Source organism: Sceloporus undulatus, chromosome 6 (assembly GCF_019175285.1).
Source record: "Sceloporus undulatus isolate JIND9_A2432 ecotype Alabama chromosome 6, SceUnd_v1.1, whole genome shotgun sequence".
NCBI classification, from domain to species: Eukaryota; Metazoa; Chordata; class Lepidosauria; order Squamata; family Phrynosomatidae; genus Sceloporus; species Sceloporus undulatus.
In genome coordinates this window covers 141,911,150-141,931,548 of record NC_056527.1, presented here as the reverse complement: position 1 = coordinate 141,931,548, position 20,399 = coordinate 141,911,150, and the positions used below count along the sequence as shown (strand labels likewise).

Here is a 20,399-nt window from a genome sequence, read left to right as displayed (position 1 = left end):
CTTTGAGGCTCACTGGAAGAAAAACAGTTGGCAGCAGCAAAGCGCTTTCGAAGACCAAAGCCTACTTCCTCCGATGCATTTTATTTTCCCTTCTTGCTACTATTCTTCTTCTTAAGCTCGATTTCTAAAGCGCTGTAAATTTGCACCGCTTAAAGATAAAACAAAATACATTAATTAATTAATATACTTTAATTAATTTATTTATTGTCGACTTTTGTTTGGTTTGTCGGTTTCTTTCGTTGGGAATCCAAACGCGAGAGACACACAACGTTCCCGGGAATTGGACAATTCTTGCTCCGAGGGATTTGGGGATTCCTCCCGGACCAGAAGGGCTGGGAATGGAGGACAGGTCCTGGAAAAGGAGGACGTACCAAACCTAGCCCTTTGCCACAAAACGCAGCCCAGTTTTTACCCCTGAGTTGGCACCTTGGTGGATTTGATTGCGCTCTATGGGTGCATCCAGACTGCGAGAATGATGCGGGTTGATCCCGGGATGAACCCGGGTTATCCCCGCAATGCGGATACATTGGGAAAGTGCTTTATTTCCCAATGCAAAGAGGTAGGGAAAGGACAAAGCCAAGAAAACTCACTTATAACTCAGGTTCAAAACAAACTGAAGCGACGATCCAGTTTGAGACCGGTTTAATTGCTCTGAGGGATGCTGGGAAGTGTAGTTGATTGTGGGCCTAGAGCTCAATGTCTCACAAAACCCCAGGCTTCCATAGCCTTGAGCCAGGGCACTAAAAGCGCTCTCAAAGCGGATTATTTCTGCAGTGTGGTGTTGGGTCCTCAACCCCCTGCCCTTGCCCCAATCCTTAGGGAGGAGGAAGGGATAGAAGCCCTCCTCCCAAGGATGAAGATGAAGATGATGATGATGGTGATGTCTTGCAAGAGCGGGACGATCTCCTGAGTGACAGCCCTCCCTTTGATTGACAGCCGGCGTGGCGAGGCTATATAGAGGCGGGGAAGGAGGGCGAGGGAGGCAGAGCTGGAGGCAGCAGCGCTGGGGAAGGAAGCAGCCTCGGCACTTGGAAGGGATCGAGGCACCTGGTCACTTTGCGGGGGGGCATGATCCCTTAGATCTCTTAGTTTTTTGGGGGGGATCGCTTCCCTCCAAGGATCCCCGCAGTTGGCTTTTGGTGGTTAGGCTTTTATTGGAGAGGAAAGGATCCCTCTTGTCCCCATTGGTGCCACTGCTGCTGCCTCTTCCTCCTCCTCCTCCTCCTCCTCCTCCTCCCCCGGCACTAACAGCCCTCTCACCGCGGCTTCTTTCTCCCGTGTGCCGTCGCGTCCTCAACCCCCGGCCCAGGTCCGCCTGGCCTCCGCTGGGCATCTCAAGGCATCAGCAGCAGCAGCATCGGCTTCGTCCAGGCGGCGCTACAAGACCTTCATGATCGACGAGATCCTGGCCAAGGAGACCTGCGACTACTTCGAGAAGCTCTCCCTCTACTCCGTCTGCCCTTCCGGGTCCCCCCGCCCCAAACCCCCCCACTCCTGCGCAGGTAAGATGGGCATGGATCCCTCAAAGATCCACCTGGAAGCCCCCTCCCCCCAGAGACAGATTACTTCTTGTCTCACCTTTGAGGCTCCCGGAAAGAAAAAAGTTGGCAGCAGGAACTTTCCTAGACGTCAGCCCTTTGGTGGAGTGGGAAGCCAGGGACAGGGTTAGATTCACCATCACCATCATCATCATCATTATTTATAAAGCGTTGTACATACTGAGTAGGTACTGACTATGTACAAATTGAAAGAAAAATGGGTATGTGAATTGAATGAATTTGATATGGCCATTCTCACCACACACTGGACTATATATTTCATCATCATCATCATCATCATCATTATTATTATTAAACTTTATTTATAAGGTGCACAGCGCTGTACATACTGAGTACGTACAAATTAAAACAAAAATGGGTATGTGAACTGAACTGAACCGAATTCCAGTGGACATTCTCACATACCAATGGCACATATAGGTCTGTCCCTGGCTTTCCACTCCACCAAATGCATCTGAGGAAGTAGACTGAAGTCTAGGAACATCTTTCCTTCAGTTTGTCTCAAAGGGGCAACAAGATCTCTGCATACTGATTCCACAGATTAACATGGCTATATCTTTCAATTCTGCCCCAGAGAGAATATGCTGAGAGACCTTCTAGCGCCTATGAGACTAACTAAAGAAATGCTACAAGATCTCTCTACATAGTGATTCTCTAGATGAACACACTCTGTCTTTGAATTCTAAAGAGAGAGAGAGAGAGAGTCAGAGAGATATATAGTTTCCAGCCACTCCACCAAATGAGAATTCTGCATCCCCTTGTTGTGTGCCTTCAGGTATTTCTGATTTATGGAGACCCCATCATGGGGTTTTTCTTTTTGGCCAGTTTAGAATTATAGAACCATAGGGCCATCCAGTCCAACCCCATTCTGCCATGCAAAAACCCACAACCAAAGCACCCCAAGAGATGCCCATAGAGCCTCTGTTTAAAGGCCTCCAAAGAAGAAGACTCCAACCACACTTCCAAGGAAATATGTTCCACTGTCGAACAGCCCTTACTCTCAGGATGCTCCTCCTAAGGTTGAGGTGGAATCTCCTTTCCTGTAGTTTGCATCCATTGTTCCGGGCTGAGAATCTCAGGATCCTGAGGCTGAGAGAGTGTGTCTTGGCTATAGTCACCCATTGGGTTTCTATGGCCCAGCTTGGACTCAAACTCTGGTCTCCAGAGCCATAGTCCAAGACCCAACTATACCGCCATGGTTTCTCCATAGCCAGAAAAGCCCAGAAAGATTCAAAATTGGACCAAAGTGAGAAGGGGGGGGGGCTGTAGATTTCAGCCACTTCCCCAAAATAAGGATTCAGCAGCTCCTTCTTGGTGTTGTTGTCTGCCTTCAAGTCATCTCTGACTTATGGCAACCCTATCATGGTTTTCTTCTTCTTCTTGGCATGTTTCTTCAGGGATTGTGAATGCAGACAGTACATAGGAACGGTGGGCGATTTTCAGGGTTTCACGAGGGTGAAAAAATAGGGGCTGAAGGAAAATTAATTATTCTTATTTTGGGGGGTGAGGTCCATGTCTTCCTTTTGCTCCTCTGTAGCAACACACTCCCAGTGCTATTCCCCTTCAGCATAAAATAAAGACGGGGGATTAGAATCCAGAACAGTGGGCCCTTGGTATCTGCTGGGATTTGCTTGCAGGACCTCCAGAGGATACCAGAATCTGTGGATGCTCAAGTCCCATTAAATACAGTGGCAAAGTAAAATGGTGCCTCTTATAGAAAAGGGCAAAACTTTTGCATTTTGGAATTGATATTTTTGAAAATATTTTCACACCATGAATGCTTGAATCCGTGGATATGGAGAGCCAACTGTAGTACCTTTAAGACTACTTTATTTTAGTTGGCGCTTTCATAGATTTTCCATCCACTTCTTCAGAGGCATTGAAGGAGGTCAAAGCTGAGGCTGGGTCCCTTCCTGCTTTTCTTTTTTCGCTCCCCACAGTTTTATATTTACGGCAAGTACGGTTGGACGGTATTTTTTAGTAAAAGGAAAACAATTAAGTGTCAGTGATGGCGTAAGGATTGGAGCGTTGGACTCTGTGACTCTCGGGAGACCAGGGTTTGAATCCCTGCTCTGCCACAAAAACCCACTGGCTACTCACACTCTCTCAGCTTCGGAGGAAAGCAAACCTCCTCTGAACAAATGTTGCCAAGAAACCCCCATGGCAGCTTCACTTTGGGGCCACCATGAATTGGAAACAACTTGAAGGCACATGGTGACAACTATCTTCTCTGAGCGATGCAGGCATACTAGAAGGGGCGCATGAGTATGCCTGCAAAGGATATTCAAAGCCCGTTCAGGGGCACCTCTCAGTGGCTGCCTCCTAGGTTGGGAAAAGTAAGTTTGTCTTAGTAAGTTTTCTGAACCTAACAAAGAAATGTGCAGTCTCTCTGACAGTGGTTCGACAATTTTGTGATTTCAAGATTAGCAACTGGCAGCCTGTGGACCAAATCGGTCCAGGTGAGAAAATGTCTATTTGCACTCTTCTGACAGATTGATTTATAGTATTTCTATACTCAGGGCCCCACAGGCATTGCACAACAGGTAAAAACCTTCAAAACAATGTGGTTCTTATTAACCTAAGAGCAGTGCAGGATTGGGGTCTCCCCTGTCAGTGATCTTGGAAACTAGTTGCTGACCACATGGCAGTCAACTCATTTCTGCTCAGCAACTCTCCCTCCTAAAAAGACTAGCCAAGTTCTTTCCAGGCTGAGTGTCTTTACAAAGCAGTTACTGTATTCAGATTTCTTTCTTCTGTATCTTTCTTCTGTAAGGGGGAAAAAAGGCCACTGGCTGGATCCTCTAGTGACCATGTTGACCATGTTGAATGCAGCAGTAAACTCTTCTGCTTCTTTCTCTCCTACGATGAGCACATTTGGTCAAGCAGAGAGGTAGTAGAAACAATACACTGAAATTGAGGGAAGGTGGATTTTGCAGGTGTTGAAAGCCAGCCCAAGAGCATGCTTGGACGTTCATCGCCAATGCGAGTTTTTAAAAATGCATTAACTATTCCCCTCTCCACTTCGGAACCCCAAAGTGAGGAAATAACAAGTGGAGGAGGAGGAGTGCTCAGTTTATGCACAAAGTGTGCTGGATTCCTATGTGGATGATTGTGAACATGGAACTAAAAAAAAACAAAACACAACTTATGGTTTCATTGGCCTGGAGTGAAATAGTCTATGCTTGTGTGTGTGGACGTTACACACCTTGTTGAGCTGGACAAATGTGTCAGGAGTTAACAAGTCAGACCAAAGGAGCTTGGTAAGGAGAATGATTTGGCCTTGCCTCCACTTAGGCATCCTCATGTATCTCCCACTCAACATTTTCTTTTATGGATCCTGGATCCCACCCAGGTTTTATTTGCATGTGATATGGAACGAAGCCTATAGTTGGGTTGCATTGGCCTAGAAATGGGTAGATTTGCAGTTTTATCTCAAACGTGGAAGTACTGTTTTACAACTTGGTATATTCCCTTGGCAGCTAAGCATTAGGGGTTATGGTTGGACCGGAAAAGCCAATTTCAAATCCTTGCTCAGCTTTGAATTCATTGGGTGACCTTTGGAAAGCCCCTGTCTCTTGGCCTAATCCATTTCAAGCATGATTGGGAGGAAAAAGTGGGATATATTTAACAATATTGCAGTTTCTTTCCTTGCTAGGAAATAAATGTAACAATATTGCAATTTCTTTCCTTGCTAGGAAATAAATTTAAGATTCCAAGTGTTAACTTCAGTCAAAAAAGTTAGTTGCAAGCCATAAACTCAGGGCTGAGTTGGGAAATGAGTACTTCTTGGGTTTAAATTGCTCCATTGAACTAATTAGTTATCATATAAGTGTGGACTGAGATTGCATAGAATCTCTTAGTGGCAAATAGATTTATTTTGACAATGAGCCATTGATGCCAAAATCCTAACCTGTGAAAACATGTTTTGGCTGAATCTCTGAATTGGACAAGACTTAGAGAAGCGTGGATCCCAATCCTCTACTATTATTATTATTTTGCTTTGAGTTAAAATGTCAGAAATGAGAACTCAAATCTCTAAAGAAATAGTTAACTTTTAAGGTACTATTGGATGTTTGATTTTTCTACAACAGAGTAACATGGGTGGCCCTTGGGAAACAGAATGGGAAATGTGTACAAGAAAAAGATGCCTGTTTTAAGTATTTTAATGGCACCTATGCTGTTTTCAATGCAGTAAGGACCATGTGCCTCCCATGTGAAACTGTGCTATAAAGTTGGCAGACGTTGTTGGATCATGCCCATGGTCTTTGGATATGTTGCTGTTGTTGTGTGCCTTCAAGTCGTTTCTGATTTGTGGTGCCTTGAAGGTGAATCTATCATGGGGTTTCCTTGGCAAATTTCTTCAGAGAGGGTTTGCCATTTCTATCCTCTGAGGCTGAGAGAGTGTGACTTGCCCAAGGCCACGCGTCCCTTAAAAACAAAATGAAACCAGAACTAACTTAGAACAAAACACAAGCAATGCATTTATTTCACCAGGGATTTTGTTGATGTTCTGCTGAAGGGAAAGAAGGTTTCAATGAAGAAGCGCTTTGCAGAATAAAACCCACAATCTGATTCATCAATAGGTATCAGGTGCTAAACTATCTGTAGGAAATAAGTAAACTCCTCCAAATATGATTTGATGAAGGTGCTTTTCCTACCATTATGATTTTTTGGATGTTTCTTTAGATAACTTTCAAGACTCACAAGTCATTTTTATAATAGTGAAAATGAAGCAATTCATGTTAAAGGATATTCGCACTTCAAATTTGATAACTAAGCACTCTGTCCTGTACAGATTATTAGTTAAAATGGAACTGATGAATAGTATAGTACTACAACCTGGATTCCTAACTGTGCCATTGTTTTTAAAACATAACCCCCAAACCTCAAAATTTGGAAGTGAATGTTTTATTTTGCTTTACAAATGTGCCGCGCAGCACATTGGTTGCGCATTATTATTACTGCTTTGTTAATTTTAGTAATCATATTATTATTGCCCCAGTTAGTACTTGGATGGGAAACTACAGAGGAATAACAGGTACTGTAGGCTAAGTTTCAGAGAAAGGCAAACTACGTCTCCGAGTCTTCCTTGGCTAAGAAAACCCTATGAGATTCATGGGGTTGCCATAAATCAACAAACAACTTGAAAGATCTCCTTCTCTCGTGCATGTATGCGCAAACACATACACACACTGCAGCTGGTATCATCCTTATCTATGTAAATGTAGATAAACTGCCCTGTTATCTACATTATAAACTGTCAGCCATTTCAATAACACGTTTCTTTCAAAAGAAGGGGATTGAGAATGATGAGGATCTATTTGGGTTTTACTTCAAATTCCACTCTGTGACTTTCTGTCCGACAAAGAAATTGTTTTCCTATTTGACTGCTAGATTGATGTTCTAAACACACGGATTAAGGAGATGAAAACTTTACTAAATGAAATTTATTTTTGAGTAAATTATATTAGGAAATGATGGCTCTGGGCCGAAAGGCGATATTTTCCAGCTGCCGTCAATGAGGTTGTGGCCATTTGGGATTCACCAATTTCATCCACAAAGGTCTTTGAACGCCTTTACATCTTAGTCTGGAGAAACAGACTGCAAAGTATAAACAGAATGAATCATTAATTAAATTGTTAGAAAAGTGCCTAGAGGCCAAACCCCTCCTCCATGCTTGCTACAATATTATCTTGTCATTTTCTATTTTCATATCAATTTCCTCTGAACTTTCTCTTTTACGCCTTCGGTAAGCCAAGAGGTTTGAAGTAAAATAACTCCCCATGAGAGACCTGCAGGCAAGATTTTGTGTTACTTTTTCTACTCAAGTTATGATCCTTGAGTAGTGACGCAAACCATGTCTCCGTTATAAAATGAAAATCCATTATTTAATCTGATCTGCTGGAATACATGAATTACCTTTCCATGCAGAAATCCCAAGGCAATCTGAGCAATGAGACAAAACCATTTGTGGGTTTCAAACATCATCATTAAAGTTTTCATTCTCTCCTGGGAATAAATCTCATTTAACACAGTCATGCTAACATGCAAGTAAACTTGTGCTCCAAGGTGCCATTTATCTTTCTCCGTTGTATGAAAGATAACTTCTGTATAGATTTTATTTTATAAAAGGAAATAATGCCTGCTGCGTATCTACTAGCTCTGAGCAGTTTTAAAGTACACCCACTTTTCTTGGGCGGAGAGGGATGTACTTAATATTAAAAGACATAGGTTTTAATGAACTTTTTGTTGACAAAAGGGGCTACTCACTTTAGTTTCGCAAGTATGAGCCGTCTTTGTCGTGTCATAAAATGATTCAGTGGCTACTCATGGATGATGCAGTTTTAAACAATTATACATTTCAGTTGATTCAGATACAATCTCACTTGGTTCAAACACTTAGTTACTATGACAGGATTTATTACAGATTACTCCTGAAATATAATTCTTTTGAGTGGGATTGGCCACAATATGAAGATCTGGGAACAGTTGGCCAGCTGGATTTGTTTTAAAAAAGAGGCCACAGACGTTTCTCCTGCTGTTATTGTTAGTCCTACTATTTTAGACTTCGGTGTGTATATGTTCTGTACCTACAATGCAGAAAGAAGAGACAACTGTTACTTCAAATTTAGGTAGATGCTGCCAATATTTTTTTTTTAAATTATCAGTTGCCCTTTAAAAAAATAATCATCAAAATGTAATGGTTTGTAGCAAAAACTTTGGGGAGCCAGTGTGGTGTAAGTGGCTTGGACAAAGTTATATGCTGAGTTTTGGATTATGGATTTTGACTTACACTCTCTTGGCCTCAGAGGAAGGCAAAGGCAAAACCCTGCTGAACAAATCTTGCCAAGAAAGGTTCACCTTAGGACCCCCATAAGTCAGAAATGAAGGCACACAACACAAAGCATAAGCCTCCCTATATTTGTTATCCACTGGGGTTTGGTTTCATGGATAACAACATCTGTGGCTGCTCAAGTCCCATTAAAGACAGCAGCATAGCAAAATGGTGTCCCTTATATAAAATGGAAAATCAAGTTTTGCTGAAATCTAGCAGGTGTCCCTCCTTGGGTTAAAATATGCTTTACACTTCCATCTATTTCTGGAAACAAGAAAAACAAAGTGATAGCCATTGATTGATTTCTAACCATGGGGGGAAGCATGGAGATTTTTGAACTGTACTGGGAGTCCAAGTTGACCACAAACTGAACATGAGTCAACAGTGCAATGTGGCAGCTAAAATGGCCAATGCAATTTTAGGCTGCATCAATAGAAGTCTAGTGTCTAGATCAAGGGAAGTAATAGTGCCACTCTATTCTGCTTTGGTCAGGCCCCACCTGGAATACTGTGTCCAGTTCTGGGTAAAACAATTCAAAAAGGATGTTGAGAAACTGGAGCCATGTGTCTAAAGGAGGGTGACTAAAATGGTGAAGGGTCTGGAAACCATGAAGCCCTATGAGGAACGCCTTAGGGAGCTGGGGATGTTTAGCCAGGAGAAGAGATGTTTAAGAGGTGATATGATAGCCTTGTTTAAGTATTTGAAGGCATGTCATATTAAGGATGGAGCAAGCTTGTTTTCTGCTGCTCTAGAGAATAGGAGACAGGGCAATGTATGCAAGCTCCAGGAAAGTGATTCCACCTCAACATTAGGAGGAACTTCCTGACAGTAAGGGCTGTTCGACAGTGGAACACACTCCTTCCTTGGAGTGCAGTGGAGTCTCCTTCCTTAGAGGTCTTTAAACAGAAGCTGGATGGCCATCTTTTGCAGATGCTTTGATTGAGAGTTCCTGCATGGCAGAATGGGCTTGGACTGGATGGCCCTTGTGGTCTCTTCCAACTCTATGATTCTATGATTCTAACCTGAGTGAAATCGGGCAGCCTTCAGATGGACCCAAACCAGAGCAGTCTGTTTTCCAAGTTAGGGTCCAAACTGAATCTTGTAGTTCATGCAAACCCCTTTCTGAAAGCAGCAAGTATGGAGAAGTACGGATGCAACAGACAATTGTAAGGGAGGGAATTCATGCAATCTGATGCAGTTACACCTAGTCAGAGCTCATTGCAGTGGGAAAAGAGGAAAATTTAGCAAGATCTTCACAGAAAGGGGCATTATAAGGGAGGAATGGAGAGAGATAGGCCAAACCACCTAGATTTGTCAGGACAACATGATTACAGAATAGAACCATGTCAAATTAGAGGTTTCTCATGTCTCTAAACACAGCAATTAAAGCCTGAATTGCAAGGCTAATCCTGAAAAGGGATACATTCAGTGATCAAGGAAATGAAAATAACACACAGAGAGAGACATATATGTGAAATTAATACGACTGTAATTAGAGCTGAATTTAAACTCTGGTGCTCTCAAACGAGATGTTGCCTCCAAAAACAGAAATACTGAGAAAGTTACTAGGCTGTTGCAAAATTTTGCATTGTGGGAAAATATTGTTTTCAATATCTATTGTATATTCCTCCAACATTTGGAGTTTAATTGACTTACTTTTACATCTTCCCGTTGTGGAAGGCTGCAATGTGAAAGGAGACGACAGCATGTAACTTTGTCCAAGCATGACCGCCCTTAATTGAAACTGTGTAAAGTTTGCCCAGATATTACAGCAAAGTCTGCTGCAAAGAATGCTTGGAATAATAATCTTCATAATTAATCACTTCATCTTCACAGCTGTGCAGCAAGGACTGATCCTTCTTGCGTTGGGAGTCAAATCTCTTAGTATTTGTGTTGGCCGGAGTGGCAACAATCTCTTTGTTTTATCTTGGAGTCACTTGGTTGGTAGGGTCAAATATGCCTTTCCAATATTCTTGGAGATCCCACTGTGACTGGAATGAGATAAGATGTCTGCAGACTTATGCTTAAGCAGCATAGCAATCTAACACAACTCCTTTATGATCAAGCAGAAACCTTAAAAGCATTCTGGAATCCCAGACAGCTAAGTCTCACAACTGTCTCCAATCTCTCAAGGGATTGCCACAAATTCACAAGGTCTTCCGCATTAGTTTTCAGCGGCTGTGCCATGACCTTGACTTCTATTTACACAGGCAAGTTTCTAGCCCATCGCACAGCAAAACATGGAAGAACAGGAACATATTACTTAGCAAAAAGTGCAAAATCCATTTCAGCCAGAAACTGGAGAAGAAAAGATGCGCGGAAAAGACAGCAAAATGGGGGAGGAGATTTATTCAGTTCAGTTATTGGTGCTTTTCAAATTAAAAACACTGTCTATTAGATTTTAATGCTGAAATGCATCCTAGCTAAAGCAAACTGTATACAGTGGACCCTTGTTATCCGCTGGGGTTTGGTTCCAGGACCCTTCGTGGATAACAAAATCTGTGGATGCTCAAGTCCCATTAAAGACAGTGGCATAGCAAAATGGTGTCCCTTATATAAAATGGAAAATCAAGTTTTGCTATTTGGAATTTAGACTTTTTTGGAATATTTTCAAACAGTGGGTGTTTGAATCTGTGGATATAAAATCCACAGATAAGGAGGGCTGACTGTATATCTTTAGTAAAACTGCAGTCTCATTCAAAGGATCTTGGGAACAAGTTCTGGAGTTAAGTAGATGACTACTAGGGGTTCTTTGGTATGACTGTCATCTTTTTGTGTGATAATTTGGAGAATTCCCTCCCTTTATAAAGGTCGGAATTTGGGAAAGTGTCTGGGGAATTCTGATAACTGTTGAAGAAAGAAATATAAGTTGTTTGTTGTTTGACTATAAAGTGTTCAGGAGTACTCAGAGAATATCTCCTATCTTTTGCTAGCTGTCACACTAAGAGAATGTGAGCCAGGAATGCATTTCTTTAATAAAGTTGTTTTCTCTTCAATTTATCTCTTGTCTAGATGTTGAATTTGCAGGGGTAATTTGCTGAGGGAGTGATTTTCCCCATCCATGTCTCCAAAAGTAACAGTGTGAAACTCCGATCTTCCTGTAAAATGTCTGATTTTAAATCAGTAGTATAGAATCATAGAATCATAGAATCATAGAATCATAGAGTTGGAAGAGACCACTAGGGCCATCCAGTCCAACCCCCTGCCATGCTATGTAGTATAATAGTACTGTATATTCTTGGTTGGTATTGAAAACATGGGATATTTCGGTTGATCATAGAATGGCTGTTCAGAATGAGAAGCTGTGGAAATGGGCAAACTTAGATTGTCTGATGGAGAAACATACCACTTCAATGTCATTAGGAGTCACGCTGGTATATTTTGCTAATTATTGAAATATACATTATTTCACTGTATTGCACTAGATTTGTTTTTGTAAAAATCCTCTGTAATTTAAGTACGATGACAATGTGAACAGTAACAACAACTTATCTGTATCTGCAAAAGCAAACATGATTCTTAGTCAATTCTTTTTCATTCCTTGAAAAACAATTGTCTGATGAAGACACTACTGTAATATCTTATCATTTTCATAGAGTAACCAACCCAAACTGGATTCCTAATACTACAATCATGTGCATATTTAGTCTCACTGTTTTCAGGAGTGCATGGTATCAAGCAAGTACCTACAGTTATGATTTACTCTGGGACAGACCATGCATATTATGTGCCCTTTACCTGCTCTCCAATGTGTACAATTCTAGTTTGCCAAATTGAGTAGTGGTTGACTGTTAGACTAGGAATCCAGAGGACCAGGATTCAAATCCCTGCTCTGCCATGGAAACCGACTGGGGTGATGTTGGACAAGTTACATTCTCTCAACCAAAGAGAGATCACAGTCAGAGTCTCTCACTGAATGGCAAACCTCCTTGCCCTGAATAAATCCTGTCAAGAAAACCCTAGGACATTGTTGCCATAAGTCAGAGCCAGCTTGAAGGAACATGACAACAGTTCCCCAAATATGCATGTGTGCTACAGAAATATTGTGCAAAGTGTGTAAATGTTACGATGTGCAAAGTGTGTGTGAAAATGGCCATGGCTAGCAACAAATTCAGGAACTAAACTAAGTCTGGGAAATGTGTGTTCTCCTGGTTGCAAGGAACAAACTGTGGGAAAGTTGTCTATTTTATACCCTTCTCATGAGGGTCCTTGAATCATCTGGTGGATGATCCACTCTAATCAGGCTCTTCTTATGTCTTTATCATTATAGAACAGTATTGACTAGGGACTTTACAGCTTTTGATGTGTCTGTATCGAGAGCGGTAGGATGCGTGGGATGGAAGTGGTAACATCTATATGTCATTAGCATGAGTTCTCTGTTTGTGTTGACAGCTTAGATCATACTTTGGCAAAGAACAGAGCTCCTATGGATGAAGGTGATCAGCTGGGCTGGGATTTCTGTGGTGCATCCACAGCTTCTGCATCTATTTCTACCAACAGTAGAGGAAAACTATAATGTCAGCACTGCAGGATGGGAGTTTGTTTGTTTTTTAACCCTATACCTCAGCAGGCAGGAAAGACTGGTTTAAAATGGAGGTTGGAGGAAGGCTACATCATCCTCCATTGTATATATGACACAAAGCCATAGTTGCTCAGATTTTTTACTGATACCATTACTCTTTTTGTGCTGCTTGTTACTTTTCAAAACATGACAGAGAAGGAGCCTCTGAGTTTGGGCCATGGCCATAGAAACACAGGAGTTTCTGAATCCTCCGTGAGCTGAACAGCACAGTCTTTCATTCGAAGGATCCCAAGCTTTGAAGCCTCCATATGGTTTAGCTATGAGACCAAGCAAAAACAAGATCAGTGTGGGATTAAGTGTGGCCAGTTGAGGCCTCCAAAGTCCATCTTCAGTGTCCATCTTCACTGTGCTTTTGTATGTGCCTTCAATTTGCCGGCCAATTTGTGGTGACCTCATTTTCATAGCGTTTCCTTAGGCATGCAATACTCAAGAGGTGGTTTTGCCAGTTCCTTTATATGAAATACAGCCTAAAGCACCTGGTATTCATTTGCAGTCTCCCATCCAAGTACTAACCTGAATTGACCCTGTTTAGCTTCCACGACCAGAAGGGATCTGGTACCTTTAGGATATTTAGGCCCCATCAGGTTGCTGATCATTGTGCGCTCTTGGATCGGGATGCAGCGTCAGATCCCTGTAAATCTATAACACTTTTAAAAAGTCATGCACAATTCTCTTTTGCACACAGGTGTTTTTGGATGGAGCTCTTTTGAATATCAAACTCTAATCTTTATGTAAAGTATATCAGGGCTTGTTTCCAAATAAACATGGATGGAATCAGGTGGTCCTTTGATCAGGTTCAGTCTTGCTAGAAAGCTCAATTGATGCTTCTGCATTTAAGTGAATAATCTATTGCAGCATTAAGTTGCTTAGCAAAACACACTTGGAGTAAAGATGATCGCTATCTGTCAAAACTGTGGGTAAATATGAGTCAATTTCGGTCCTTCTTTGCTCCATTTACTATAATGATACAATGTGACTTAGATGTTTACTCTACCCTGCTTTGTTCTTCTAAAATAAATCAATTTTCTTCTAAAATATTATCAAAATATATAAAAATACATTGCCTGGAATCCTGTTGGCAGGCCAACTTGTGTAGATCCATTCAATAAATTGTGGAATCCCACTGATTCAATGGGTTTACTCTAGCCAGAACTAACAATGGAATTTAGTCCATTGTGTTCAAGGGCATAATAATGGTGACTGTATATACAGGTTCAGTCTCCCTTAACTGAAATGCTTGGAAGAGTTTTGGATTTTGGAATATTTGTATACACATAATGAGATGACTTGGAGTCTAGACATGAAATTCCTTGCTGCTTTTTGTACACTTTATACACATAGCATATTATACATAATATTTTTAATACTTTTGTGCATAAAAAAGTTGGTGTACACTGAACCATCAGAAAGCAAAGGTGTTACTCCACACAAAATTGTGGACAATTTTGGATTTTGGAGTATTCCAGATTTTGGAATTCTGGAGGAAGGATATTCAACCTGTAATACTGTAATACCTGTAATACCTAAAGGCTCTTCTAGATTGCTTTAAAGAAGCACAGGTTTTCAAGCTATACACCTTGGGTTGCATCCATTCCTTTCATTATTTTTAGGAAGTATTTAGTAATTTCTTGGATTTGCATCAGGTCTCTTCCATTCTTTTTTTTTTTAGAAAATAGAGGCATAGATTGTTGAAGTGGTTTGAAGGACACCTTTCCTCCTCTCTGCTTTTCATATATATGTGTATGTGTGTTTGTGTGTAAGAATCATAGTGCAGCAGTGCTGTTTCAGTGGTGCACTGTGACACTCAATATTATTTATTTATTTATTTTTGTTTAAATAATAGGGTGGGAATAAAAGTTTGCACCCAGTGCTGGAAATGATCAGAAAACACTCTGGAATATTAAAAAGAAAAAAGAGGACTGCAGCAATACACACACACACACCCAGCACAGCACAACTGTTTGACACATTTGTCCCTTCTTGGATGACAGAATTGTAGGCATACTTATCAAACTTGCAGATGACACCAAATTAGGAGGAATACCCCAGAGGACAAGATCAAAATTCAAAATGACCTGAATAGACTAGAAAGCTGGGCCAAAGCTGATAAAATGAAATTCAACACGGAGAAATGTAAGGTACTGCCCTTAGGGTGGAAAAATGAAATGCACAGATATAGGATGGAGGACACCTGGCTGAACAAAACTACAGGTGAAAAGGATGTAGGAGTCCAAATAGACCACAAGTTGAACATGAGTCAACAGTGTGATGCGGCAGCTAACAAGGCCAATGCGATTTTAGGCTGCATCAATAGAAGTATAGTGTCTAGATCAAGAGAAATAATAGTGCCACTATATTTTGCTTTGGTCAGGCCCCACCTGGAATATTTTGTCCAGTTCTGGGCACCACAATTTAAAAAGGATGTTGATAAACTGGAACGTGTCCAAGGGAGGGCAAATAGAATGGTGAAGGGTCTGGAAACCATGCCCTATGAAGAACGATTTAGGGAGCTGGGTATGTTTAGCCTGGAGAAAAGAAGGTTAAGAGGTGATATGATAGCCCTGTTTAAATATTTGAAAGGATGTCATATTGAGGAGGGAGCAAGCTTGTTTTCTGCTGCTCCAGAGAACAGGACACGGAACAATGGATGCAAGCTCCAGGAAAAGAGATTCCAGCTCAACATTCGGAGGAACTTCCTGACAGTAAGAGCTGTTCGACAGTGGAATGCACTCCTTCCTCGGAGGGTGATAGAGTCTCCTTCCTTAAAGGTCTTTAAACAGAGGCTGGATGGCATCTGTCGGGGATGCTTTGATTGAGAGTTCCTGCATGGCAGAATGGGGTTGGACTGGATGGCCCTTGTGGTCTCTTCCAACTCTATGATTCTATGATTCTGCAGAAGTCTAGTGTTTCAAAGTGCTTTCCATACATTGGATAGAATCCTGCTTGTGGACTAGACTAGTGGTTGCAACCTTTCCAGGGTGATGCCCTAGCAGCAAAGAAAGGCAGACAAAATTTCTTGGCTTTGAGCATCTTATTTCTACAGTGCTTCCCTTCCTTCATACATGATGCATCTTTTCTACTCCTGTTGCTGCCACCGACTGACAATTGACAGCAAACAAGATTCCAGCCACTGTCTGTAATTGTAACAACTGCCTTGGAATGTAGGTCAGTATTATTGCCACCACTGTAGATGGAAGGTCCAAAGAAAGGCCACCATATTTTTGAGCCAGAGGTGAGCGCTGAACCAGGAAACCAGTTTCTAAGCAGCTGTATTACAAGTTGGAATCTATAAATACACAGACCTGTCAGACAACCTGTTTCCAGGTCAGATTATATATGTGTGATGGAAATTCAAAATGTATTCCTTCCCCCTGTTAATTTGGTAAAGAAGATAAATTAAAGAACACGTTCAAAATGGAAAGTAGAAGCAGGCTATACCACTTTCCATGGGATCTACTATGCAAGGCAATGGCTGCTTTTTTCATTTTGCAGTAACGCCATTGCTCCTTGCTCATATCCTCCAGCATTTCAGAGATTAAAACTAGGGCCAATCATACTGTAGTTAAGATGGCAGAAAGTTATTCATGAAAAATAAGAGACAAGCTAGAAGAGACTTCAGCAATTTGCTTTTGCCAGAGCTTACTGGGAAGGAGAAGGTTCTGTTTCCTATTGTCTTCTTTTCTCTCCTGAATTGATCAAGTGCAAAATACTTTGGCAGTTAGAAATCATTTTGCATCAGCTGAACTGAGGCAGGATGAACAGGGAAAATAAGAGATGGAGAGAGAAACCAGGACATTTTAAAAGGAGCTGAAAAAGTGAGATGACAGAGGATTAATTGGGACTATCCCTGCCAAACTGTGACACTCGGGAAGCATGCTTACTGTGCTGGTTTTGTTGCCCTTCACAAAGGGAGAGAGTAGAAAGAGCCCATAGGTTTCCAACTCATGGAATGATCACAGCTCTTGAACCCTCCATGGGCTGAACTACATGGTTTTCGAATCTGCAGAAACGTATCAGAGACGTTTGGGTTGTCAAATAAAACATGGGTGCTGATATTTCTGAGCTTCGATCAGCCTTGTTGTCCTGATGGAAAACCAGGCTAGCAAACAGATTTATGGCATATTATAAAACAGTCCAGTTGTTGTGTTGGTGACCCCACAAGCACAACATGGCATTCTCTGTGGACAAGGTCAAACGAGTCCCAGCATGGCACATCTAGCACTGTTTTAAATTTGATCTGGGACACTCTTCAAAATCCGGGGTGGAAACCATTTCTGCTGGGAAACATTTAGCGGGACCCCTTTCCCCCTTTTAATTGAACGGATACTGTTACGGCATTCCTGAGGGACAGTGCCAGGCTGTGGGAAAGGGAGAGAGGAATGGATACAGTCTGTGAGATACCCTTCCACCTAAAGCTTATTATCTGAAACGTAACAGCTGTATTAATCCGGTTAAATAAAGCAAACACAATATTGTGGATAATACCTTTTATCAGGCTCATTTACACCTGAGGCCAGTGAGGTTGGATCCTGTCAGTCACATACTGAACTGGAATTGGGTGGCTGGTTATAGACACAATTGCCCTTTTAAATTTAAGTGTATTCGTCTGACACACACACACACACACACACAAACCATAGAAGGATCATTCAGATCCCCGCCTCAACGTTACAATTTTGGTGGATGTAATCCATGGATGTCACTGGAACAAAGAGAACTGAGCCCTTCAGATCATTCAGATATATATTTCAGCTATGTTTCTGTATTTGTCAAAAGGCTGCACAGAAGATGCAACTGAAAAAATAATTACATGTTATTATCGCCACAGATTAGGATGATGGATGTAAAGTAGGTTAACCAGAATTAATTATCATTGATAACAGTCCACAAGAGGGAAGTTTTGTTACCTAAGATTTGGGTAATGTCAAATTGCTAAATTCATTAGCAATCCCTGCCATGTATTTGCTAACCCAGAGTTTGTTGTCTGAAGATCTTAACTCATCCACAGCAGGAGAAGATGGTGTGATTCAAACTAATCCATGAATAGGTTTTTAAAAAAGAAAGTATATGCAAGATCTTCCATTTTCCTGGCCCACAAAAACATGAACGTATTTTAATTTTTTTAATGGTTTTAATTCTGCTGTTTTCTAACAAGCAGCTTGGAGACCTAATGTGGCTGAAAGGTAACCTGAAAAGAATAAATAAATCCCAGTGGCATGTTATTTATTTGTTTTAAAATGACTAAGATTTAGTTTAAAATAAAACAAAACAAGTGACTGCATATTGCTATGTCACCATGAGATCCTCAGATGTAGGACAAAATGTTAAAACATTTTAATAAATAAGTAAGCAAGCAATGTGAATGGGATGAAATAAGCAGGAGGAAAGAGATGTGGCTTATGATTACAAGCTAATAAAGCCAGAGGATTTGAGTTAAACCTTATTCATATAGGACCTTATCGCACACATTATTTTCCCCGTTATGGGAACTGGAAGGTGATGCGCAAGGACACGTGCGACCGCGAAAAACCGGATTTTACCGCACAGCAAATCGTACACAAAATGGCCCCATTCTATTCCCCGGTGCAAAGACATCCCCATTCAGTGCTGGGGAGAGTTAAATGTTTGGGTCGGAAGTTTTCTGATTGAGCAAAATGGTGCCCCACAGCAATGAATGCGGATGGCTTGGTGCCAGGGAATGGAACGGGGCCATTTTGTGGACGATTTGCTGTGTGGTAAAATCCGTTTTTTCCCGGTCATGCACGGCCCCAAGCAGCCCCTTCCAGTTCTCATAATGGGGAAAATAATGTGTGCGATAAGGTTCTAAGTCTGTGAATGCATGCTTACTCTTTAGACATCAAGAGACCAAAAAAGCTAACTGCTAGACATCAGCATAGCTTTGGCAGACACAAGACTGACATAGGAAATGACATCCCTATGCCTCCCTCCATAACCTCCTATATCCTCCCAACATTTCACAGTTGAAAACTAGGACGTGTGTGGCCAAGCAACGTCAGAGTGTGGTCAAGATGGCAACATTTATTCATGAGGAATAACAAACAAGCTAGAAGAGGCTGCAGCAGTTTGCTTTTGCCTGGGCCTACTGGGATGGGCAAGATTCCACCCTTTCTCTCCTCTCCCTCTTGCTGAATTAATGCATAGTTAGGCAATTACTTTTGCCCTTTGGAAACAGTTATCATCATTATTTATTACGGCATACAGCCAGTACAAAGAAAAAATACAATAATGACCAAATATCCATATAGACACAGTACGATCATGATGGAAATTTCACTGCCTTCATTGTTCCAAATGAGGTGAGGACTACTGGGCTATGGTTTGAAGAAGAGTGAAGAATAGTCTTGATTGTCTGCAGTCTCTCTTTCCATGTTATCCCCAAATTTTACCCATGTAATAATCAACTTTATTATAATCATAGATCATTCATAAATTTTACTCACCTTTGCCCAGTGAGGAAACCTGTGTGCTACAAAGGCTTGCACAGATAATATCTTTTTGATGTGTAGTCGAAGGCTTTCATGGCCGGCATCCATAGTTTGTTGTGGGTTTTTTGGGCTAAGTGGCCATCTTCTAGAAGAGTTTATTCCTGACGTTTCGTCAGCATCTGTGGCCGGCATCTTCAGAGAATGCTGAAAATTCAGAGGAAGTGAACTAGAACATAGCCACATAGCCCGAAATACCCACAAAAAAAATACCTTTTTGGTTGTCCTAATAAAGGTATCACCGAGGAGCATCACTAGGGGGATGCAAAGGGTGCGGACAGCAGAAGGTGACATCTTGGGGAGGTGGCACCATTGCTTCCCAAACATCTGCCTTTGGGCAGAAATTGACTGTAGCATTTGCATGCATCCTTTTAAAATGCTGAAGAGATAGTGGGAGTGGGGTGAGGATCAGTGGGAGAAGAACGGAGACATCCCATTTGTTTTTTAATTAAATTTTAATTTTTAAATGTTAATTTAACCATTTTTTAATTTTTTCAAAAAATATTATTTTTTCTTTTAAAAAGTCACATCTTACCCAATTTTCACTTTAACTACATGAAACAATGCACATGGAAATATATTTAGGCTGTGTGTGTGTGTCATTGTAATTTAAAGAGACAGTTTTACGAGTAACCTTAGTATAAAGTTGTTTTTACTAAGGATTCAGTTTGGTATGGTGTGGCACCATGAGTTACCACACAGGATGATGCCAACCTAGTGCCAACCCAAGGTCCTCTGGTCTGCATGGCTGCCTTTGCATATGTAAATACTGGAAGAATAAGCTGGCATCAATCTGAGATACAGCCCTTTCCGATCAATAGATTGTATGTACAGCGCTGTGTAAATTTACAGCACTTTATAAATAAAGGTTAATAATAATAATAATAATAATAATAATAATAATAATAATAATAATAATA

General features: G+C 41.2%; 1 protein-coding gene across 1 annotated transcript in view; it reads left to right on the top strand.

The window, feature by feature from the left end:
• Nucleotides 1-1,390: 1,390 nt before the first annotated feature.
• The window catches only part of BARX2 (BARX homeobox 2), a 58,513-nt gene continuing 39,504 nt past the window's right edge, over nucleotides 1,391-20,399 (top strand). Inside the window, exon 1 of the mRNA XM_042473982.1 lies at nucleotides 1,391-1,502. Coding sequence (XP_042329916.1) covers nucleotides 1,391-1,502 — 112 coding nt within the window. The remainder of the gene's footprint in view (nucleotides 1,503-20,399) is intronic.